Consider the following 23,432-nt stretch of genomic DNA (forward strand, 5'->3'; position numbering starts at 1 on the left):
GATTTTCGAGTTTTCAACTCCCAAAATTATCAACAACTTGACTCTCTTGGTGTTTTCAACTCTTTTTTCTCGCCGTTGAGTCAGGATTTTCGTGTTGCCAACTCGATTTTGGAGTCTTGATCAAGGCGATTTGCCTTCATCTCGAATCTTTGTGCAGCCAAATTTCACCAAAATTATCGCCAACAGAACCTTCTTGGTGTTTTCACCCAGAAAAACTTCACCACTGAGGCGAGCTTTCCCGATTGTGAGCTCGATTTTGGAGTCTGGTCAGGGCGATTTGCCTCCATCTCTAATTTCTGTGCAGCCAGATTTCACCAAATTATCACCAACTCCAGTCTTCTCAGCTGCCTTTTTAGTGTTTTCATCCAAAAGATTCCGCCATCGAGTCAAGATTTCCCTACCGTGAGCTCGATCTTGGTGTTTTCATCAAGGCGATTTGACTCCATCCCGAATCTTTGCGCAGCTATATTTCACCAAACTATCACCAACTCCAACCCTCCCAGCTGCTTCTTTGGTGTTTACATCCAAAAGGTTTCACCATTGATGCACGCTTTCCCGACCGTGAGCTCGATCTTGGTGTTTTCATGAAGGTGGTTTGTCTCGATCGTGGTCTCTTTTGCTCCCAATGATTCCCAACTTTGACCAGATCAGCCTCTTTTTTGGTGTTCTCGTTTCGTTATTCTACATTGATTATGGTGTTTTTTGTCTTTGCCCATTGTTATTCTGCGCATGACACCCAAATCCATGGTGTTTGCATCTTTCAATTTGATGCCAGCCGTACGCAGCCTTTTGCCTGGCCCGCCAGATGCTTGGTGTTTTGGCCGCCCACTCTGGCACTCGGCTCGACTGTGTGCACCTGGTGACGCCCATTTTCGACCGTCGCATCCCAACTTTTGGTGTTTGCGCGCCCGACACTTTGATGCCAGCTGTATCTGTCTTTTTTTCTGATCCGCCAGATTCTTGGTGTTTTGGCCACCCCACTCTGCCACTTTGCTCGACTTTGCACAGCTGTTGACGCCCGTGATCAACCACTGCACCCCATCTCTTGGTGTTTCCACGCATTCATAAAAAATTAACGGTTGCTAGTAATTTACGTTGTCAATAACTACTAGAAGCGCCTCATCACATAGATAATTATCACATCTTTAATAGAGAGTGTACTTGTTGATCTGTCTTGATGCTTGCATAGAACTCGGCTCACACTTTAAACAGTAACATAGACCGTACACCCATTTCAATGCAAACCCAATTCAACGCCCAAAATCTGCAATGCCAGCAGCTTCGCCGGAAGTCGTGAAAAGACGAGCGGGGCGGCGCACATCCAGAAACGCTCATGGCCCGAGGGCCTCCAATTGCCAATCCACTCCCCTTCCTCATCATAGTCAAAGGGCTTCCCGAGCTTACTGAAAACTTTCTCGCCCATAAGATCTCTAACAGCTGCAGCAGCACCTTGGTAGCCAGTCGCCATGATGATGTGATCCGCGGGCAATGTAGTTCCGTTGCTCATGACAATCGAGTTTTCCGTGATCCGCTCTATAGGCCCGGTTTGGAGCGCGATCTTCTCCTCTGCCACAAGCGTCATGCAGCCAGTGTCGTTAACGTACGGATGTTTCCTCTCCGCGACAATACCAATCAAGCCCGTACCGTTAGGCCCAGAAGTAAATTGGAAGCCACGCGCCTTCATCTTCTGGAGCAGCTCCTCGTCTTCCTTGAACATCGCCTGCGCGAGCGAAGTGCCCCTCGTCATCCGGATGGGCATCGGGTATGCCCACATGATCATGTCCATCTCATGCTCAGGCAACAGAGGTTTATGCCAGTAAGCCGTCATAAACCCGTGTTTCACGAGCGAATCACGGCGGAAGAAGTAGGAAGGCCCACGCTGAATCATGGTGACCTCTGCCCCGTTTTCCCAGCTTCCTTGCGCGATATCTATGGCAGAGTTACCCATGCCAACAACAACAATCTTCTCCCCGGGCCCTGCTACGGCCGCCTCTCCAGCCAAGGCGGAGTGAATGACGCCAGTCCCATTCTTACTTTTGAAGCTGGCTAGACCGGGTATATCTGGAAGCCTTGGCTTGCCATCCAGACCACTAGCTGCTACAATGTGATTTGTGCGAAATGTGCCTTTTCAAAGGTGAGTAATGGGATGTTTTAGGTGAAAAGAAATCCAACGCCAACTTACGTATCTCGGCGTTGCCACCGGCCTTGCCCCGTTCAATTGTCACCATCCATTGCTTGCTCGATGGATCGTACTCAGACGACTTCAGGGTGCTGTCTGTCCAGACATTCAAGTCAAGCAACTTGGCATAGCTCTCGAGAAAGTCTCCCATTTTTTCTTTGGGGCAAAATAACTGTCATTGTAGTCAGTATGAGCGAAGAAAAGGAAGAGGAGGGATTCCTACAGGCCAAGTCTCCGGATACTTCATGTAAGGCAAACTCTCTGCATATACGGGGTCATGAAGCACTAATTTACCGTATCTCTGGCGCCAATTATCTCCTACTCGAGGGTTCTTGTCTATGACGAGAGCGCGGACGCCCATGTGAGTCAGGTGGGCCGCAACCGTTAGTCCGGTATGGCCAGCTCCTGACAGATGATGAGTCTCGATTCAGCTCGCAAGCTTAGCAGTATGGGCTTGTTTGTATTAGACTCACCAATGATAACAACAGCAGGTTCTTTATCTTTCATCTCACGCTCCGTAGCTCTAACCTCTAAAAAGTTCCGTCTCCCCGGCTCGTAGCCATAGCGCAAATTTTCGGGTCTGCGAGGACCACACTTTGCTTCATATCCTTTAATCTCTTCAAGAAGCGTGCTGAAGGAGTAAGCTTTCCACGAGCCATCTTCATCACGTCCAAGCTGTAGCATGCCAGTGCCTATCCTATCAGAGCTGAGTTCTAGCTCCAGAAACACGATAATACCAAAGATGGGTCCATCGGGAGGCAAGGCCGCATGAATGGGGAAATCCCGGGGCTGATGAGCCGGATTATCATCGAGACGCACTGCTTTTAGATGTTGCAGCCGATTTTCTTCTGCCAGATAGTTTGCGATACCTTCGGGACTGGTCAAAGTACGGAAATCCCAAGAGAGGCATACAAGATCTCTCCAGTAGCTGTTGTCAAGGAACAACTTTCTAATCTTTGGTTCTAGATCCTTTCCTGAAATGTTTTGCTGGTCTGTAGTCTTGAGAAGTTCTGAAACGCCATTAATCCACTCAGAGACAATCTCTTTGATGCGTACAGGGTCCATTATGGGTTGAGCCGACCCCGCAGGCCGCGGGGGTGCTAAAGCTGTTCGAGTTGCCATTGCAATATGCTACGATTGAGAAGTTTCAGGTTGGAGAAGAAGCAAACAGGCGGAGATGTCAAGATTCGATCGCTGCGGCCTTAGAAGCTATTTAAACAATTATTTATTATAAGTCGTTGGCATGTTTTCTACCTGAGCTGGCCGTCACATCACTGACTTTAGCCTCTACTGTCAGCTAGTTGCAGGTCAGCAGGTTGCAGTGCCTCGGCAATCTCCTCCATTGTGGAGAATACACTCCTGTGAGGAGTAAACGAGGCCTCCTAGAGTGTGCGATAGCTGTCACTTTTGTAGCGCTGACATAAGCTGTTGGCCATTGAAGCCAATCTTGAGATATCCGTACGGTATAATATGAGAGTTTTGGCGGATACGCTGGAGTGAGAGACAAGCAGAGGTGAGAGTGACTCCGACGTAGGTGCGAAGAACTGAATGAAGTGGGTGGAAAAGATGAATCAGCACTCTAATAGATGCATTACCTCGGTTCAATGGGAACTATGACCCCTCTTGGGAAAGAGTTGATATGTCCGTAAGCCTCATGGCGGCTGAGATCTAAGATGGCGGCTGATGCTGCCAACTGCTCTGGGAATTGAATCAACTTGATAAGTAATCGAAAAATCATGCACATAATTGAGCTGATGTACTCCATACGCAGCAATAAGCTGTGTGTACTCCGTAATGGGAATGGTAACAGCTCTTTGGGCAAATTGACGGTCTAAGGATATGGCCGAAGCTCGATTCTTTTCCCCAAATTCGGCGACATTCTGCGAGAAGTGGCCCAGCATTTTTCTCAGTTGTATTATTTGTACGGTCCAAAAGACCATCATGATGCCATTTGGCGGCCGCGTCAAGAGTGTTGTTCAAGGTAGGGAATGCTTTGGCCCGATAAATGACGTAGATAATTCGCCTGCACTGGCCGTCTCGTAGGCAATTTGTCTTTCAAATAGCTTGCCCAAGACTTGAGCAATCTCCGGGGATGCCAACTGATTGTGAATCCGATAGATCACTATAGACTAGTAGATTGATAAACTCAAGAGAGCAACTCTAGAAATGGAAACGGTGCACTTACAAATATGCCTTCCCAAAGAGTCGGCATATGACCACGCTGGGTATAAGCCCTCTGCTATTCTCGGCGCTCCCCCTCTATGACCTAGATGCCATGATTTGATCTTCAAAATTTCTCGCTCGAAGATGCCACTAGAAATGGGCTACTGGGGCTTGGAGGCTGCTGATGTGAGATGATGAACAAATCGAATGTCGGCACTTTATGTTGGCTTTGCTGTTGTTAGAGTGATAGATTTGGCTGTACTCCTCTTTCACATCTCGTTAACCCGGCATTATTCCCGGGAGGAGTGAGATATTAGGTAGTAATTGTTTGTAAGTGTTGGATCAACAGAAGGTTCCTGAGTGAGATGTGCTCCATGCCCGAAGTCATGTCCGAAGTTCCATCTCCGAAGTTCCATGCCCGAAGTTCCTATCCGAAGCTAGCCAAATCCTACGCCGTAGGATGTCTCGGAATGCGTCGTCTACTATCGATAAACAGCAAAGTTTTATTGCCCTACTGCCTAGAGCGAAGGCTTATTCGAAACCAGAACCTCTCGTAAGCAGGTTCTCCAGCACAACTCAAAAGCAAGAAAAATATCCCTATCGAGTAACTGGATACTCTTTTTGTTCTTAGGCAAGTCATTGGACGCAACTCAAAACGCTGGAACCGATGGGAGTGGAATGGTCTATTCGTAAATCTATCGTGGGTATCATAATATAACACTAGAAAAAGCTTCCGTTAACCCTTAATCCATTAAAATTACGACGCCAACAGATGTTTCAGATAAGGTCATCATACATTCATCACCACATCTTCCAGAGCCCCTCCGTCATCATCTTGGCCCGTGATTCCTCCAGCTAAACTGCTTGATGGCCGTAACCGCGACCCAGGCACACGCAACGATGGCGACGGTAATGCGAACCTCTCGTGCCAATTCCGCAGCCGATTGCGGAAGAAAAAATGTGTGGGCGTGGTTGATTGCCCCCGAATGCTGGGCCGAGAGGAGGAACTGCTCCATTGCGCCGATTGAAGAGTGTCGTTGGTTCGAGGTTTGGCTGCAATGCAAGATCTTAAAATTCGGCTCAGGATGCTCTAGCTCGCAATGATCTGCTAGGGTGGATAACGGATAAGAAACGGTGCTAAGCCTATGTCGGGCGGGCGGTGGGCTACCTTGGCTTTTCTTCTTTTTCTTTTTACATCGCCTGCTGTGTGCAGCTATCGAGACTCTTCAATTAATTTCTATTTAGAGTTGGCATGTAAATGAAGAAAATTATTCGAATGATACTCAAATTCTGCAATGAAGAAAATTTACGAGAATTGCTAAATCCATTTTGATGGGTGGCAGCTACACTGCTAAATCGCCAAAGCAATTCATCACCACCAAGTGCCTGGTACTAACAATAGCTTCACTCTCGTGGCAGCGTTCAGCGTGTCTGTACTTGACACACGACCTTGACCCCGTCTCTCTCTCCCTCTTGCAGCTACTTGCACACAAGGTCATTGTTACACGAGAACTCACGCATTCCTTCCAAGCTGCCAGGTACAAATTACACCACAGGCACGTCTCATCAAACCCTTGAATCCCACGTGTTAATCACATTCTCCGGATGCATCACCTCTCTTCCCCGTCAAGAGAATGATGCTCGCCTAGCCAAGGACCATAAAAACAACAGGGCTTCTACCAATCTAAATCACGAAACCCCTCCTGGTATCACTTCTCGCGTTACACAAGCAGGGAATATTCTGCTTCATGCAATGCACAGGAACGACATCCGGTTGGAGAGTCCTCCGGAATACCGGTCCGTGATTCCGGAGGAAAAAAAATATTTTGAGCAGGGATTTTCACGGTGAGGCTTAATGTCTTGCATGATTTTGTGGCAAACGAGAAATGCAGGTGTTTCTGGACTGGGGATCGACTGGCTAGGGGTTGCATGTAACACATCGCATACAGAAGCGAGGCTGCGTTAAGACTTGGCCCAATCCTTGGTGCTATAATTCTCGTCTCCATATTCAAAGTCCCAAATCCACACAAATCTTTCTTATTACAGACAACACAAAGGATCCCTTCCAGAATTAAAGAAAAAATTCAACCATCCCCACTCCCCGTCCGGCAGTGGATCTCGTTACGTCTCGATTCATCTTTAACTGCCCGTTTCTGCCGCCATCACGAGCTTAGTCAAGGCGTCCTCCGGGCGTCATCGGCCGGCTCCGACGTCCATCCCCGGCCTTCATCTCCACCAAAAGCTCTTCTCACGCCGCCGGCCGCTTTTCTTAGCCTTGCTGCCCCTCCCCCTCATGCCATTTCTGGCCTCGTCTGGGTCGTGAGCATGGCTCTAACTCGGCATCTTATTGTTCGATTTGCATCTTTTCTCGAAGCCCTAGAAGCAAAGCAGACGACGATAGCCGAGTTTTGAGTCTCGCTAATATTCTCTCCCCTGGTCAAAAAACTTTTTTCAGTTCTGTGATCCCCCAGGATTATTCACGCGTGAATCTTCTTTTTTTCCAAATCATCTCTTATCTATTCCCTCTATCTTGTCAGAATATCCTCTTCTTCCCTGCGCGAATAATCACAAGAACAAAGAAGAAAACCTCCCATCATGGCGACCGAATCGCAGCCCCAAGACCTCCCCATGGACCTCCCCATCATCGACCTCGACATCTACCTCAACAACCCCTCCTCCTCTCCCGCCGTCCAAGCCGAATGCTCTCGCGCCGCCTCCGCCCTCATCACATACGGTGCCCTGCTGCTGCACGACTCCCGCGTCTCCGAAGCCGACAACAACACCTTCCTCGACCTGCTGGAGGACTACTTCGCCCAGCCCGAGCAGGACCTCAAGCGCGACGAGCGCCCCGAGCTGAGCTACCAGATCGGCGTCACGCTCGAAAACACCGAGAAGCCAAAGTGCGCCGTCGACGAGCCCTGCCTGGACGTCATCCAGCGCCTGGACCCGAGCCAGCGGCCGCTCGACATCTCGGCGCACTCGCCCGACCCAAAGTGCCGCTTCTTCTGGCGCATGGTCGAGCTGCCGCCGTACGAGACGCAGTTTCCGGGGCTCAACGCTGAGAATATCGTGCCCGATGCCGCGCATATCAAGGAGAGATGGGCACCGACCATGAACCAGTGGGGGAGCTCCATGAAGAATGCGTTAGTCCATCTCTACACATTATCTATGGCTTCATGGAGAGACTTTTTCAAAAGAAACTAACACCAGGATGGCAGAGTCTCCAAGCTGTCTGAAATGACAGCCCTCGGTCTCGGTCTCGAAGCCGACCACTTCAGCTCCGCCGGCCGCTACGGGTACGTTCCCTCTTCTCCTCTCCCCTTCTTCCTATTCCTCTTCCTCTCATCTCAAACTAACGTCAACCCTCCCACAGCCCCCATCTCCTCGCCCCAACCGCCTCCGACCTCACCAAGTACGGTGCCAAAGACACCATCCTCGCCGGCTTCCACACCGACCTCAACTTCCTCACCATCCACGGCCGCTCCCGCTACCCCGGCCTCAACATCTGGGCCCGCAACACGGGCTCCCGCATCCCCGTCAAGATCCCGCCCGGCAACTACCTCCTCGTCCAGGCCGGCAAGCAGATCGAGTACATCACCGGCGGCCTCATCAAGGCCGGCTACCACGAGGTCGTCGTCAACGAGCGCACCCTCGAGGTCATCGAGAAGCGCAAGGCCGAGTTCCCCGACCGGCCTCTCGTCCGCATCTCGAGCACCCTCTTCTGGCATCTCAACTCCGACTTTGACCTGGCGCCCGTCCCGGCGCTGGCCGAGAAGGCGAAGAAGGTCCGCGAGGAACAGGCCAAGCTCGGGCGAGACGAGGGCGAGGAAGTGCAGTATCCTGCGACCAAGGTCGGATTCCAGGTGCAAGAGTGAGTCCTTTTATATTCTTGTCCTCCCTCTCCCAACATCAACTTGTCTTCTCTCCCAACCTCGACTTGTCCCCTCTCCTTATATCAATTTCCTCCCTGTCCCAATATCCACTTGCTATCTCTTTCAATATCAACTCGTGAGATGAAACAATTGTACTAACAAATTTGGCAGTGAGCTGAAACACATTGCTTTGATGGCATAAAGCGAGCGAGTCTGGAGCGTTTATAGCTGCGGCAGGCATTTTTGGATATACCCAAAAGTTTATGACCATGACATGAAGATATGAAAATAAACACAATGATCTAAGCCATTTTGATCCTACCAGTCACTTGGTGATGATGTTTATCACACTTATTACAGCAGACGTCGCCTATCTTTACCCGAGTTGGTATCAAAAAAGGTTTTATTTCTTTCTCTAACAGCAAAACAAAACATAGGTATCATGATTAACTAATTCCCAGCTCTCTCTAGGTATCCCTCTAGATTTTATACCATCATACATCATATCAAAACATTCATCTATCATCGAACCGCCAAAAAAAAAAATTATGTCGACATCCTACTCTTTCTCTATCATCTTTATGCTCATAAGCATTTGTTGAAGTTTGCTTTTATACAAGCACCGCTTTACATCTTGACCTCAGCGGTTTCGGCAGTGCGGCTCACATCGTTGCCGGCATCTGAGTTGACGTCTTGCTCCTTTTCCGCCGCAGTGTCTACAACGACGGAATCAGGCTCCCGCCAAAAGTCCTTCTTGCCCTGGAACAAGCGAACAATCCAGGGAGGGAAGAATCCGCCAGGAATGCGCCATGTCCAGGGCTCCTTTTCGTCGTGGTTGGGAGGCACGATGCGGCCGCGAGAAACGAATCTGAGGAGTCCTACGATGGAGTTGATGATGATGTACGACATGACACCGGCAATGAGGCCGTTGGCAATCGAGTATGTGAAGGGCATGATGGCGATGGCAAGGAAAGCAGGGACAGCATCGCCCATGTACTTCCAGTTGATCTCGGTGACGGAAGTGGCCATCATGGATCCGACGAGGATGAGGACACTACCAGTAGCCCAGGGCGGGATGGAGGCGAAGATGGGAGCAAAGAAGATGCTGATGAAGAAGCAAATGCCGGTCACGACGGATGTGAGACCAGTCTTGCCACCTTCGGAAATACCAGCACCGGACTCGACAAAGGCCGTAACGGGCGGAATACCAAAGAGAGCACCGATGGAGATGCTGATGGCGTCAACCATGTAGGCAACAGCGGAACCCTCGAAGTCCTGGGTGACGGGGTCGATGAGGTTGGCAAAACGAGCCATACCGTACAGGGTACCCGTGCAGTCGAGGATATCGACATACAGGAAGGTGATGAGGGCAAGACCAAACTGGCCACCATACGCGCTCACATCCCATTCCTGCACGTTGAGCGTGTTCTCGATGCGGTGGAAGTCTACAACCTTCTTGAAGAAGTTGAACGAGTCGTCTCCAACGGGAGTATGAGGGAAGTAGGTGATGGGCGTGGTTCGGGGCCAGGAGATGATGCTGACGAGGATAATACCGGCAATGACGGCTCCCTTGACACGGTACATCATGAGAAGCACGGTAAAGAAACCTCCGCAGAAGATACCGATCCACATGGCGGGGTGGCGCATCTTGTCAAAGCTGGGGCAAGTGCCGTCGTCGAGCATGTTGGCGGGCGAGCAGCCGGCCAGCGCAAGAGGGGTGTCGGTGGCTCCAGTGATGATACCGAGACCTTCGCTGTAGGTCAGACCGATGAGGGTCAGGAAGAGACCAATACCCACGCCGGTAGCCAGCTTAATCGAGTGAGGAATGGCACGGGCAAGCCACTGTCGCATACCAAAGATAGCCAGGCCCAGGAAGATGAAGCCCTCAACGAAGATGGCAGTCAAGGCGACGCGGTAAGGGACGGGACCAGATCCGTGGAAACCAACTGCATATGGGAGTCAGAATGCAAGATTCTCTCAAGAGTATGGAGAGGGTTGCAAGACAAGTCTCGACTTACCAACAGTGTACGCAAAGTAGGCATTCAGACCCATTCCAGGGGCAAGACCGACGGGGCTGTGATATAAGAGTCAGATGAATTGTCCCAGCTGTCTTTATATCAGACGCAGCTTGTCTTACAGGTTAGCCAGGAGGCCCATGAAGAAACTGGCAAAGGCCGAGATGGCGGCGGTGGCAGTGACGGCATCACGCTTGATAGCCTGGACACACAGGGCGTACTCTTCGTTGGTGTTGCAAATGGGGTCGGCGGAGCCGCCATTGCAGACGCAGGTACCGCCGGAATCCGAGACAATGGAGGAGTTGACGGCGATGATGTAGGCCATGGCGAAGAAGGTGGCCAGACCACCGCGGATCTCGGTGAAGAATTGGGATCCCTTGCGCTCTTTGGGCTAAAAGACGTGGAACGAGACATTGTGAGCAAAGTGTCATGAGCATTATGAGATGAGACAGCTTCTTCTATTGATGTCTCGGAAGCTGCCGTCCCTGGTGGTGTTGACCGAGCCACGAGGTGTCTCGTGACGTGGCCGAGATCAAAAGGAAGCAAAAGAGAAGAGGCGACTTACATGACCACAGCCCTCCAACCGGAACCATCTGCCCACCGGACTGACGGCGACCTTCTTGTTGATGTTGTCCATCCACCCCATGGCTGCGAAGTTTGTCTCGTTTGGCGACGAAGAGTCGATTTGGGAGTGACGAAAGGACTATACGTCCTCTAGAAGAGAGAGGGAAGCCGGAAAGATTTGCGCGATGGGAAAAACCTCTTTTGTATTTTTTTTCGCGTGGTTCGTGGTGGGGCGGCTAGCTAGCGATAGCGGTGGCGGCGAACGAAAGAAAAAAAGGGACCAGGGGCGAAGGGAACGCTGCGGGGTGTGTGGTTTTGATTGGAATGCTGGTTTGGGTGCTGATTGGCGTCTTCTCTTTCTTTATGTTCGAATGGGCAGTTTCTGAGACGTCGATGTTGGTGTTGCTTGTTGTTGGTGGTGACGATGAGGGGACTCGACTTTGGTTCCCGTGGGGAGGGGAGAGGGCCAACACTGTGTCGTACCAGTTCGATGGATGCAACGATGCTCGTACCCGCGATCTGCAGAGTGTTGGGCGGGGGGAAACAAGGAGGAGAGGAACCGATTCGATTCGATTCGGGTCGGTTGGTCGGAAAGGCGATGCGATGCTGTATTATTTATAGCGGGCAGATGAAAGAGAGCAGCAGCCAATATATTGGGACTGTTGGCTAAGGTAGCTGATAATACTCGGTAAGTAATATCTGCGGCCTCCGAATTGTCGATAGCTGAGCCTTCGGTGATTTGCACAAGTAAAACCGAAGAGCTGAGCCATGACAAGACAATTGCGATTCCATTAATCGACGCATCACTTAATCAATTGCGCGCGCTGCGGCGTGTGGGAGGGCAGGCAGTGGGCCCGCGAAGCTGGAGAAGGAGCCACCATCGCGTGCGGTATCTCGTGTGCGGTTAAGCATCTACCTAGTACCTAGGCCTGTACATGTACATCATCCCAGGATGTGACGTGACTGCGCAGCACAAGTACATACGAGTACCCGAGCTGAAGCTGAACAGATAACGAGACGCTTCATCAGTGGATAATGAATTAATATCCATCACCTCTATCCAACTAGGGAATTAATAATAGCGGGCTCTGTGTATATCAGCGTGGAGGACATTCGTAGATGCCTGATACTCGTACTGTACTGTAACTGGCAACATGCATCCAATTCGAATAACCGTAGAAATTAGCCCATGGCAAACCCGGGCACTAAAAATCCACACTCAAATTTGCTAGCCCCCAAAGCCGCCATTCTCCCTCGGTCCGTCTGCTAGTGTGCACACACGCACATGCCCAATATCCATCCATGCGGTCAGATCGCCGTTGAACAAGACAAAAGACATAAAACCGATGCTTGGTGGAGGTTAGATGCTTCTCTGCCCCGAGCGTTGTATGCACTCATATCATCTCAGTCCTGTAATTAATCCATCAAGGTTACCCGTTTCTATTTCCATCTTTCCAAACATGTTCTGGAATTTAAAACTTCGTAGCCATGGAACCATAAAAGGAACCATAAAAAAAGTCCGAGTGTCTAGAAGAATAATCGGCTTGTCGGCTGTCTTCCCTTATCTCTGCGCCCCTCCATAAAATATTTTCTTTTCACCCTTCATCAAGCCTCAAACAGGCACAAACGCCGTCTCGATTGCCCCATCCAGCTAGACCCTGTTCGAGAATTCCATCATGGAAAAAGAGGCTAACAAAGGCGGCATGAAAAGAAGATGCAAAACAGCCAATCGCACCGCATCGATAAGCAAGCCCCCAAAACCCGGGCTTGATTCCGCTCCGGTCCGGGGTCGCCGTTTTGGCGTCTCCAAATGCGAATTCGTGTGTCCAGTAGCATCAGCAGGTCGGTATGTACGAGTTTGTGAATCCGCACGTTGCAAAGAGCTGCTCGGCTCGTTATCAGCATCCATGTGTGTCTTGTTATCTTCTCCGCATTATCGAGATACCTTATCGAATCGCGGTACCTGCATCGCTATCAAGACATCGCCCTCCCGCAGTATAAACTATCGCCTATCCCCCAGATTCTCGGGAGCCTGCGAGATGGAGGGCGGCGACTCCCGCCAGGCGACCTGTCGGGTCTTCCCTGGATGTGTAGTTGATACTGCTCACAAAGCTCTGCCGGCGAGCTCCCCGGAGATGGTGCATACACATACACATACGAGTACACATACACATGCAAGTACAGCCTACTCCAACGAGAAACGATAAGCCCGCGGCCTATCAGATGGCTTCATCTACGGAATACATAAAGTCCGGTCTGGCAACTCGTCAAACGAACCCGTGATTCAGTTTTTACACACATATACGCTCACACGGCATTACTACCTGATCGATCCAAATGAGCCGTGTATTCGACGACCCCCAATACTTATCCCACGCAGGCATCCGAAAGGTCCGTCGGAGTTGTATATAAGTCGGCGACCACCTTCAACAGACACTACAAAGCGGTAGTCTCAAAAGAGGACATGACCCGAGGAGCGTCACTCAATGTTCACAAAACACTTACACATGTGGCGCTGTCCTCACCTCTTATACTTGAGCTAACCCTGTCGACGGCTGCGCATTCAAACACCGATTCTACTCTTTTGGCAGCTGAAGTCTCACGATTTCCAGACTTTGTCAGCCACATGTAGACAACTGACTCCTACCTTGCCAGCTCTCTTCAACATGAGCCATCCTGACATTTCATGAGACAGCCATCCTGGATGCCAACTATTACAATCCTTCTCATCAAGGATGGTACCACTGCATGGTGCAGACACGCATTATTGAATTCTCACGTGCCCCGTCTACTGATGCTGTATGACATATGAAAGGGGTGCATACTCATAGACAGTAAAGCTACAATTTGTCCATATACATGTTCGAAAAATTGATAATGTCAAAGTCCTACCAAGCGTCAATAATAATCTAGCCAACCTACTAGTACTACTTACTGCTTTCCAACGACCTGCCAGTCGTACTCGTAAACAACGCTTTTAGCCTATCAAGCCATAACCGCAGATCTCAACCCATGTACCTGGATATCCCTCTCTTTAGCCCCAAACATAAGCAGCCATAAAATCTCGTCTCCATCAACCCATCAAGAAACACCTTTATAGCCAAGTCAGAAGCCAAAAATCATGCCCCCAAAGAAACGGAATAAGCCTCTTGCCTAGCTTTCCCGTCCTTGCCGTACCCACGCGATCGCACCGAATCTGACCGCAAAAATGACAGAAAATGCCCGCTCATTCTTTACGATTCGAAGTGGGAATACTCCATACGAGTACGCTCAGGCTAAATCTCAATCTCACTGATCCATCCCTGCTCATGTTTAGTTAACTCCCATCTAAGGTAAAAAATGCTCTTACTTGTCTGCTTGAGCATGAAAAGGCCTCAAATGATCAGAGACTTGCAGACATGGCACAACCAAGCCCGAAACGCTTCAAGTCGTACGATAACAAACTATCGTCACTTTCAAAAATAAATCCCATTACAAGACCAAGCATGTCCCTGTAAACGATAATACAACATTACAAGTTAAACATACATGGATTCCCTCGTCCGACTCTTCCAAACGCCGCTCCCCCTCTCACAATTTAGCTGTCCGCCGCCGCCAAGCATTATGCTGACGCTCGAAATCCTTCAAGCCTATTTCGTACTCTTACATGTACTGTAGCCACAGGGGGTCCCCTCCACGAGCTACCTTCCCCTTGTAGGAGCATGCACTTCTTTTCCCTCCAACCTGGAAGTTTTTGCGAAAACCGGGGTGCCGATCGCGAAGGGCGGGGGCCAAATTTCGAAGCGAGAAATGATCTCTCAGGGGATGAAGTCAGCATCACAGGCATATCATGTTGCATTCGCATTTGCATGACGAACGGGGGAGCCACAGAGCCAGGTGGATTACTATCCACTTGATTGTCGAAAGATGAGCCTTGTTGGAGCACCCATCTCTTGTCTTTCTTGTTTCCCCTCAGATGGAACCTTGAAACGGTCGAAAGATGGGTCTTATTCAAGCTCCGATTCTCCTCCTCTTTTCCCCGAGATAGAGCCTCAACTACTAATATGGGTCATATCATGAGGCTTACTTCTTCGCATATATCGAGTATTTCGGCTCAATGGGTGTAATTCATAGAATAGTATTAAATGAAATGTGCTTGCCTTACGAAAAGACTGGTATATAGCAAAAATTCCCTCCCGAAACCGAATTTATATGCCCTGTTTCATTCTACATCCCTGCCCATATCTGTGTACTCATATCAACGTGAAAACTTTTGAATTAGGTGTAAAAAATAGCGTCGGTCCAACTTTTGGCTGTGCGAAAGAAGACGGCGGACAAAGGACAAAAAGCATCAAAGCGTCTCCTCGGATCGGTTGGAGTGATGGCTCTCTGGGGCATTGGCCTTGACCTGGGCCCCCATGTTGGACACGAGGCCTGCCTCGTCGTGGCCCAGCTCGAGGGCGCTCTCGTCCACGTCCTTGTCCACTGCTGATCTGTCGACGTGGTATGATCGCGTCAGCATGATTTCGCCGCGGCCGGTGACGCTGGAGTGGCCAGGGTTTTTGAAGTATGAAGAACCGCGTGTGCGTTGGACGTAGAGGGCGCTGACGGCTGGGAGACAGGCGCATATCAAGCCAATGCCTACTTCGGCGTTTCTGGTTTTGACAATCACGTTAGCTTGAGTCGTTCAATCCTCCAGCTGCATAGCAGAACGCAGGACGGTTCCTTACCCTGACAGAATAACCTTGATGAAAACCATGGTCATGTTGGTAGAGTTGCGTTGGTCAACAATCATGGCCAATCTATAAATGCTAAACCCCGTAGCAACTCCTCCAGCACACAAAAGTCCACTAACGCGAAGGCGTTTCCGTCGAGGCAGTTGGAGCGACCAGGTAAGGGGTGTCGGGAGCAACAAGATGGCCAAGTCGCTGATGACACTGATGATGGAATCGGCCGTGACAATGGCGCTCTGGTTCATGCATTTGCTCGCGTCGCCTTCCCAATACGCCCTTATGGGCCAACATATGAAGATTTTGATGAAGAAGCCGGAGACGTAGTATGCAACAATCATGCCAATGAAGATATAGATTCCGATCAGGGTTCGCCGGTGGACGGCTCCAAAGACTCGGATGATGATGACGAGCAGGGCCAGCTTGACTGTCATGGCCATCGGGGCATAGAAGATGGTGGCGGCATAGCAAGACTTTGAACTGGACGTTAGCTTTCTACATAGGACACTGAAGGACGTGATTGTTACCTGAAAGTATTTCTGAACCTCTTCCGTTGACACTTCCCATATGTTCAGGCCTCCACCATGTGCACTGGCTGCCCAGTTGTCAGTGGGACGGCTCACAATAGCTGTGAAGGGGTAGAAAGAAACTACACTTACCAAAGCATGCAGTGATACAGTATCCCAACATAAGCACCTATAGCACTTGTCAGTCTTGGATCGCATCTTTATTTCCGTCGCCAAAGATGTCATACATAAGCCGCGTAGGTTGCATCTATTTTGCTTTCAAGTCAGCTTCTATTGATTTGCTCGTTCTTCGGGAAACCACTTGACTCACAGTCGTCTGGTGTAAAGCCGCCTCCCAGCACTCTGGTTTTCGCATAGAATCGTATGGCAACAAAGATGGAGACAAAGAAGATTGTCAACCCTTGTGTGACATAGTTGACAGTCCTCAAGACATCTTGCGGGTGAGCAAGGTCAGGGATAACGCCTTCAGGAGGCGGAGCTGCACCGGGATAACTCATGACAGGCAAAACTTCATGATTCTGTAACGTAAGGAATAAGGTTGAGAGATGCCGAACGTCAAAGGAACGGCTACTAGAAGTTAAAGTTGACAGCAACTTGTGAAAGGGGGGATCATTCACAAGATAAAGGGCTAATGCAGGTGTAATAGGATCTGCTTGGACCCGAAAAGTCTCCAAGAGAAGGATGGGAAAGGAAGGGATTAAGAAAAAAGATAGATTAAAAAATAGATGCCCCTGGCCACATTCGGCTACCAATCACATCATACCATCCGCCACTCTACCGATGTGGTCAGCCTCAGAAACTGCCATATTATGTTGTAGTATCGGTGGTATTGGACCCTCTTGAAAGCCCTGATCGTGCTCGTTCAGAGCTGCAGCGTCAGTCCAACCTGCCAAAGTGGACCGGGACCAGGGATCCGAGCCGTTGTGGATCCGGCTGCCAACGGAAGATGAATTGGGATAGCCACGGCACCGCTGAAGAAACCAAGCAGGGGTCAGGACGGTGAGATGGTGGCCCCCGTGCGAATCGGAAACCGAATCTAGCCTGCCGGGGGGGCGAAACACGACAAGCCAACTGCATATCCAGTCAAGTCAGTACGCTGAGCGAACCAACAACACGATGCTAGTCATGGCACGCACCTCCATTACACATAGCCTCAACCCCAATGTCAGAACCAAAGGACTTTGATACATGTGACTTGGAACTAGGGGCGAGCATGAATGAGCTAAGAGCTGCACCGCCAAACGCCGTCATGGGAGACCGACATGGTTTAAAACAACCGTCATGAAGATCGTTTGCTCATTTAGAAAAGATCGTGTGCCTTCGGCAAAAGAACTCTCTGGCCCACGATGTTACCGCGGTGGAGTCATTTCGATGCATCTGGATGGAGTTGAGTGGAGTGCCCTGCAACAAATTTCTCTCGGATCCATGTCGAGGCGTGGCCATGCGCTCTCGATAGGATTCAGCCGACGGTTTCTGTCAGGGGAGGCCGATTGATGTAATCAAGGCTCGTTTCCGCATGATACCGCATGTACGTACATGCATAGTTCAATGGATGAGCGTGTTAGGGTTGCAGTAGATACCAGGGTCGCATTTCTCTTCTTTTGGAAATGAGCGCCCTCCCTTCTTCTCTCCTCTGGAAACTTAGTTTCCCGAGTCATTCTGCTAACGGATAGCTTTTTCCAGCTCGTGTTTTGGCTGAGTAGCACTGTACATCTGTCTTCCTGCTTGGCTCTAGAAGTATATTGCAAGAAAGAAAGAAGAAACAAGACGTATATCACAGGACAAGATGGGCTCCCAAGTCAACGTCGGAAAGGACTCAAAGCTGTTTGAGCCGCTTACAATTGCCAATGGCAAAATCACTCTCAAGCATCGAGTTGTGCTCGCTCCCTTGACGCGCAACCGTGGCACGCCGCACCGTGAGAATTCGACTGCTGAGAATCCGAATCGCATTTGGATTCCCAACGATGTCATTGCAGAGTATTATGCGCAGCGAGCAACAGATGGCGGCCTGCTCATCAGCGAGGGCATTCCGCCTTCACTAGAAGTATGTCACCGCCCCAGTCACCGTAGAATTAAGACGCGGGGAAGTTGACCTCGAGTTGTTTAGGGAAATGCCATGCCCGGTGTCCCAGGGATCTTCCTAGAAGAGCAAGCCCAAGGATGGAAGAAGGTTGTTGACGCAGTCCATGCCAAAGGTGCCTACATCTATGCGCAGCTCTGGCACTCTGGACGCGCCAACATCCCGCAGCTTACCGGAACGCCCATCGTCGCCCCGTCGAGCATCCCCTGGGATGATCCCAACGAATGCTTCATGTATCCCGCACCCCACTCGACGACGCCTGTCAGGTATAGCGAACAGCTACCCCTCGAGCTGACGGTCGAGCACATCCATAAAACCATCCGTGATTACTGCTCGGCCGCAAAGACGGCCATGGAGCTTGGGTTTGATGGAGTAGAGCTTCACGGAGGCAATGGTTATCTGCCAGAGCAGTTCCTAAGCTCCAACATCAACAAGAGAACAGACGAGTACGGCGGCTCGCCGGAGAAGCGCTGCAAGTTCGTCTTTGATCTGATGGCCGAGCTGGCCAAGACGGTGGGAGAAGACAACCTGGCCATCCGCCTGACTCCCTTTGGTCTCTTCAACCAGGCCCGCAGTGAACAGCGTCTGGAGACTTGGGGCCACCTGTGCCGCGAGCTGAAGAAGCGTCACCCCAATCTGTCGTATGTGAGCTTCATCGAGCCACGATACGAGCAAATCTTTTCCGAGACGGAGAAGCAACAGTTCCTTGACTCATGGGGGCTTCCCAACGTCGACCTCTCCATGTTCCGCAAGATCTGGGGAGACACGCCCTTTTTCTCTGCCGGCGGCTTCGACCAGTTCAACTCGTGGGGAGTCTTGGAAAGCGGCAGATATGATGCTCTGCTGTACGGCAGATTCTTCATCAGCAACCCGGATCTGGTGGAGAGACTGCGCAATGGCTGGCCTCTTGCCCCATACGATAGATCTCGCTTCTACGGTCCGTTTGAAGACCCGACCATCGGCTTTACCGACTACCCGGCGTATGATGAGAAGCTTTGATTGCACGTAATGTTTAGAAGCTGCATGGAGCTGCTGGTAATTGTGAATTGAGCACATGACACATATTTGATGGTGTAGTAATGGATGTATACCATGGAGATGATGCTTTACCTGGGGTTAGCTGTTAGCGTTGTCTATGAAAATTTCAAATCGCAATGATGGTAATTCTGTACATGGAAATTCGTGACGATACCACTAACCAGGTTTCAAGTCTTTACGCAACTGCCGCGGCCAGAGTCAGCTGAATATATTGCGAGTCAGTGCAGCGGAGCAGCCACATGTTTTTCCGTTTTCCCCTGGTGAGAGTAGGGCAAGTAGGGCTTCACGGTAGCCAGTGAAAAACGGCAGCGGATCGCCCGTCAATCTGTGCCCTTAGCATATTCATATCGAGGCCATAGCCGAGGTCCAAGATTGGCTCAATTTACGAGCGGCTGAAGACTGAGAAGAAGTGATCTGCAAGTTGCCCGCTCGTATTGAAATTAAAGCGCGGACTCGGACGGAGTCATCGGGATCTAAAGGCGGTTGTCAGGTCCACATCGAGGCAATGGATGACAGGGATTTACCTTGAATAGCAGGGCTCGAGCCATGCTTGCGCAGCTAGAGGTATCCATAGAGGATCGCCCAGCCGACGTTTGACAAGGCCGCATAGGCCGATATAACGGTTCTCTCGGCCGCAGTAAGGGATCTTTTTTGGTGCGACGATTCAGCCTCAGGTTTGCCGAGTGCAGTACGAGCAAGTATCCATATGCATATGCTCAATGCACGCTCCAAACTTGATAGCCATACTTGTACTCTGGATTGGCGATGTATCGTAAATGATTGATCCATGAATGCACAAATGCCATTCTCCACGATTGCCCCCCCAGACAGTCAGCTCGTTTAACGGCAGCATGACGCTTGTACCATCAACTGAGACATGCTCAACGTCAGCTCGCAAGATGTCTCACGCCTCAGTCAAGCCACCAAAAAGGGGCGCTGTGAGACAGGGCGTCGAATATCAGGATAATACCGGGTAGCCGCCAAGCTATCCGCGCTCGGCTCTTCGCCACATGTCAACGTGCCGAATCTGAGCTCGCCAAATGTCAGACACTCGAGTGAGTGAAAGACAAGCCAGCAAGGAATGATGTGTAAACATGTCATGGGCAAAAGAGGTCGGATTGAACCGGAGCTGGGCAAAGGCAAACGGAACCAAGCCGGAGGAGAACGGCGGGTAGTCCGACCATCAATTGGAGTGTTGCACAGTCGTTCCACGCAGTATCAAGGCGCAGGCAAAAGAGTGACCTGATTTATTTCAACTTCAGGGCGTTTCGGATCCGCCAAGGGATCGAAATGTACTGTGTTGTGTCACTGAAGGCGTTAGCCCAGGGGATCGGGAGTCGGGGGCGCGGATTGATCGCGGGTGGCGGCGCGGATCGAGCGTTTAGACTCGCGGGAAAGGCTTGGCCGGCGAAAACTCACCGAGCATCCCAACATCCCTAAAGGCTATGCAGTGTTGCCTGTGCTGGCTGCATGGGGATGTTGAATGTTGGCTGATATGGAGAGATAATGTCAAGTGTTGGTTGGTCGGAATCTCCAAGTCATTGATGTCTTCGCGGCTGCACGTGAGGCTTCTCGCGTGGCTGCCTACAAGGTGCAAGTGCTAACCTACAGGCGCACATGTTTGCAAGAGTCATATTGGATAATACCAGGTACTGCCTCCTCCAGCCTCGGTTCGAATGATATATGACATTTGAACAAAGGGATTTTGTTGTAGGCAGCAGGAGTAACCCTTTGTGTTGATGCGTACTCGTGATATCTCCTGTGTATCAAACAAAATGTAGATGTCGAATGTAGGTTACACAAGAACCTCATATCGAACCCGATATCGCTGATCTGCTGCCAATCGTTTCCCCAAATCCACGATAATCCTCCCCAAATCCTGCCATCCTTGCAACATCCATCAGGGTCCTTCGAAAAAATCTTTCAAAAAACTTCTTTACAGAATTTGCTTCTTTGTGCAAACGTTCAAAACTTCTTTTGTCGCTGGCTCCGCCACATGAAAAGCGTCTCTTTGACGTCAGGCGACTTTTGCCCTTCCCATCAGGCGCACCGCCGGACTCGCCCATTGGCCCGCGTGACGTCAGGAGGTCCCCAAACCTTGCAAACCCCCTGTAAGCCCTCTCAGCGCCCCCGGATCGCTGGAAACCCGCTGCACCACCGCTGTAGGACCCGGAGCCGGGCGCGTCTATTGGAAGCTTGGAGGCCTGATGCGCTGCAAGTCGACCACCGTTCCCTGTAAGGCTTCTGACCTGCAGAAGTCAGCGGGGCTTATCATTGCCGTCCAACCTCAGACATCGCATGCATGTTGACGGCATCACCCTTCCGGCTTATACATAAGCAGGGCAACACCCTTCTTTGATTCCGCTCTCGGTTTGAGAATGTCTGTCTTTTGCTTTCCTCGAGAGCTTCTTTTCACCCTGTAACCATTCGTCCACTTTCTTCTCCCCACGGATAGAGCTACAGCACAGCTACAGCACAGCTATAGCACAGCTTCAACAGCATGCCCACCTACCCCTCGTCGCGGCCGGAGCCCGTGCAAGGCCTCAACCACTCATACTACAATCCAGACGAGACTTTCGACTCATATCAAGACCCTTCATCCTCTCGTCGCCGATCAGATAAGGGCCGCCGACCTCCATCTCCCGCCTATTCGCCCGACGACGACCGCAAATCCCGGCGCAGCAGCCGTCGCAACCCGTCCCCAGGCTATGGAGGTTCAGATACAAAGCCATCCCGCAGCCGTCGACATCCAAGCCCGCCAGGCTTCTCTGCGCCCTCTCCTCCGCCTCAGCGAGACCCTCGCTCGTCCCGCCGTGACCGCGACCGCGACACTTATTCGCCAAGGGACTCACCGAGAGATTCACAGCGAGATTCGCGCCACCGAGATGCTGACCGGCGCTCACGAGACTACCCCCCTCCCCCGTCAGATCCACGTGAGCGGCGTCACAGGTCCTCGCGCCGTGAGCCATCTCCAGAACCCCCACGCCGGCCTCGATATGACTCTCCAGACCCCAAGAGCCGCTCTTCACGCGGCTACCCAACACCGTCGTCCGATGACCGAAACAGCAGGGACCCTCGTTCATCTCGCCGGTCCCATGGAGGAGTAGAATCATCACCACCCCAAAAGTCATCACGCCCCCGCGGCGATGACGACCGAAGAGATGATCGAGAGCGACGACATCGCTCACAGCCTCGCGACACGGATGCCGGTCACGGCTCAAGTCGCAGCCGAGACCTAGATCGAACCCGGGGCGGGGACCGGGACCGGGACCGGGATCGAGGCCATGATCGCGGCGGCCGTGATCGTGACCGTGCAGCACCCAGCAGCAACCGTTCCTCACTCAAGCGCCGCAACACCATGCCCGCAGTGGCCAGTTCTGGCCTCAAGCTTGGAGGCGGCACTTCCTGGTGGAAGAACCCAGTGGTTCAGGCCGGCGCTCGCACCGCCTTGGCTGCTGGTGCCCAGGCCATTATGCAGAACCGCAAAGAAGCCGGTCCTTGGCTGGGCGCAAAGGGAGCCAAGGTCGCCACGGCTGCTCTGACGGCCGCCCTGGCTGATGGACTGGCTGGCGGCGGCAAGAGACGTTGATGAATTATCTGCTTAGGGACGGCCGGCGGCTTTTTTTTTCTTTCCCCTTTTCTCTTATTTGTTTGGTTATGCGTAACGATGATGATGACGGCGGCTTGCTTTCTACCCGATGAACTTTGCAAATTGGTCCTACCTCCGTTTTCTTTGCCCACTTAGACAAGGGATTGCTTGTATTCAACGGACGACCTTTCACCTCACGACGATACGAATTGACAGAAATTATGGCGTTAACGGAGCGCGGTTGCTACCACGAGTTTTGTTTAATGCTGCTTTTCTCCTTTGTACGATATCAAGATAGATGGCCCATTGTCATGGATGTCCACTCTCTCACAGGATATACATGCCGCGGCATAATTCTCCTTTCCTCAATGACTTTGACGAATTCTCTCATCATCCTTAGCCAAATCCACTTTCCACATTCGGTATATAGATATAATAGGGTAGCTCATATCAATTATTCTCACCAAGTCTTTCCCCCCTCGCCTGTGAAAACACATTCCAACAACATCGCGACTCTTCTCTTTCTGTCTCTCTTCGTCCTTGAGTCCCAACAACCGCATTCTCGCCCATCATCGTCCATCAAAGGCACTTTGGCCGAGCGGTCTAAGGCGCCGTGTTCAGGATTTCATCTTGCTTCGCGGTCTAGTAATAGGCGAGGGTTCGAATCCCTCAGGTGTCATTTTTTGCCTCTTTGCA

The 23,432-nt window shown here is 51.0% G+C and overlaps 7 protein-coding genes and 1 non-coding gene across 8 annotated transcripts; 5 read left to right on the plus strand and 3 right to left on the minus strand.

The window, feature by feature from the left end:
* Positions 1-1,234: 1,234 nt before the first annotated feature.
* Positions 1,235-3,244, minus strand: V8C40DRAFT_268232 (flavin-containing monooxygenase; the record flags this gene model as incomplete). Its single annotated transcript, XM_083219939.1, has 4 exons — positions 1,235-2,124; positions 2,183-2,351; positions 2,403-2,584; positions 2,653-3,244. The coding sequence occupies 4 exons, from the start codon at positions 3,242-3,244 to the stop codon at positions 1,235-1,237; spliced, it is 1,833 nt and encodes a 610-aa protein (XP_083070359.1).
* A 3,084-nt stretch (positions 3,245-6,328) lies between these two features.
* V8C40DRAFT_251502 (uncharacterized protein) lies at positions 6,329-8,845 on the plus strand. The gene is made up of 4 exons (XM_083217200.1): positions 6,329-7,485; positions 7,561-7,638; positions 7,716-8,614; positions 8,686-8,845. The coding sequence occupies exons 1-3, from the start codon at positions 6,938-6,940 to the stop codon at positions 8,215-8,217; spliced, it is 1,128 nt and encodes a 375-aa protein (XP_083070360.1). The 5' UTR covers positions 6,329-6,937; the 3' UTR covers positions 8,218-8,614; positions 8,686-8,845.
* Positions 8,600-11,598, minus strand: V8C40DRAFT_251503 (permease family-domain-containing protein). Its single transcript, XM_083217201.1, has 4 exons — positions 10,795-11,598; positions 10,352-10,620; positions 10,233-10,288; positions 8,600-10,160 (listed from the first exon to the last, which is right to left on the minus strand). The coding sequence occupies exons 1-4, from the start codon at positions 10,873-10,875 to the stop codon at positions 8,842-8,844; spliced, it is 1,725 nt and encodes a 574-aa protein (XP_083070361.1). The 5' UTR covers positions 10,876-11,598; the 3' UTR covers positions 8,600-8,841.
* V8C40DRAFT_251507 (uncharacterized protein) lies at positions 10,908-11,904 on the plus strand. Its single transcript, XM_083217202.1, has one exon. The coding sequence runs from the start codon at positions 11,118-11,120 to the stop codon at positions 11,412-11,414; it is 297 nt and encodes a 98-aa protein (XP_083070362.1). The 5' UTR covers positions 10,908-11,117; the 3' UTR covers positions 11,415-11,904.
* Positions 11,905-15,123: 3,219 nt separating this feature from the next.
* V8C40DRAFT_268235 (uncharacterized protein) lies at positions 15,124-16,526 on the minus strand (the record flags this gene model as incomplete). Its single annotated transcript, XM_083219940.1, has 6 exons — positions 15,124-15,427; positions 15,503-15,975; positions 16,030-16,097; positions 16,162-16,198; positions 16,257-16,276; positions 16,340-16,526. The coding sequence occupies 6 exons, from the start codon at positions 16,524-16,526 to the stop codon at positions 15,124-15,126; spliced, it is 1,089 nt and encodes a 362-aa protein (XP_083070363.1).
* A 1,069-nt stretch (positions 16,527-17,595) lies between these two features.
* On the plus strand, positions 17,596-19,365 carry V8C40DRAFT_251517 (alkene reductase). Its single transcript, XM_083217203.1, has 2 exons — positions 17,596-18,073; positions 18,137-19,365. Exons 1-2 carry the CDS (start codon positions 17,816-17,818, stop codon positions 19,106-19,108), a joined length of 1,230 nt encoding a protein of 409 aa, XP_083070364.1. The 5' UTR covers positions 17,596-17,815; the 3' UTR covers positions 19,109-19,365.
* Positions 19,366-21,472: 2,107 nt separating this feature from the next.
* V8C40DRAFT_251525 (uncharacterized protein) lies at positions 21,473-23,203 on the plus strand. Its single transcript, XM_083217204.1, has one exon. The coding sequence runs from the start codon at positions 21,648-21,650 to the stop codon at positions 22,734-22,736; it is 1,089 nt and encodes a 362-aa protein (XP_083070365.1). The 5' UTR covers positions 21,473-21,647; the 3' UTR covers positions 22,737-23,203.
* Positions 23,204-23,320: 117 nt separating this feature from the next.
* V8C40DRAFT_t158 lies at positions 23,321-23,415 on the plus strand. The gene has a single exon. It is a non-coding gene; the product is annotated as a tRNA-Leu (tRNA).
* Positions 23,416-23,432: the final 17 nt, after the last annotated feature.

Source organism: Trichoderma camerunense (assembly GCF_050948025.1).
Source record: "Trichoderma camerunense strain CBS 138272 chromosome Unknown V8C40scaffold_15, whole genome shotgun sequence".
In the NCBI taxonomy this organism is placed as follows: domain Eukaryota; kingdom Fungi; phylum Ascomycota; class Sordariomycetes; order Hypocreales; family Hypocreaceae; genus Trichoderma; species Trichoderma camerunense.

Bases quoted from the DNA above. Each gene is read 5' to 3' on its own strand.
- V8C40DRAFT_251503 (XM_083217201.1), bottom strand. From the start codon at position 10,875: ATGGGGTGGATGGACAACATCAACAAGAAGGTCGCCGTCAGTCCGGTG. The intron at 10,621-10,794 runs GTAAGTCGCCTC...CACGTCTTTTAG, and splicing joins GGTTGGAGGGCTGTGGTCAT to CCCAAAGAGCGCAAGGGATC. The intron at 10,161-10,232 runs GTAAGTCGAGAC...TCCCATATGCAG, and splicing joins CTACTTTGCGTACACTGTTG to TTGGTTTCCACGGATCTGGT.
- V8C40DRAFT_251507 (XM_083217202.1), top strand. From the start codon at position 11,118: ATGCTGGTTTGGGTGCTGATTGGCGTCTTCTCTTTCTTTATGTTCGAA.
- V8C40DRAFT_251502 (XM_083217200.1), top strand. From the start codon at position 6,938: ATGGCGACCGAATCGCAGCCCCAAGACCTCCCCATGGACCTCCCCATC. The intron at 7,486-7,560 runs GTTAGTCCATCT...CCAGGATGGCAG, and splicing joins GGGAGCTCCATGAAGAATGC to AGTCTCCAAGCTGTCTGAAA. The intron at 7,639-7,715 runs GTACGTTCCCTC...ACCCTCCCACAG, and splicing joins AGCTCCGCCGGCCGCTACGG to CCCCCATCTCCTCGCCCCAA.
- V8C40DRAFT_251525 (XM_083217204.1), top strand. From the start codon at position 21,648: ATGCCCACCTACCCCTCGTCGCGGCCGGAGCCCGTGCAAGGCCTCAAC.
- V8C40DRAFT_251517 (XM_083217203.1), top strand. From the start codon at position 17,816: ATGGGCTCCCAAGTCAACGTCGGAAAGGACTCAAAGCTGTTTGAGCCG. The intron at 18,074-18,136 runs GTATGTCACCGC...CGAGTTGTTTAG, and splicing joins GCATTCCGCCTTCACTAGAA to GGAAATGCCATGCCCGGTGT.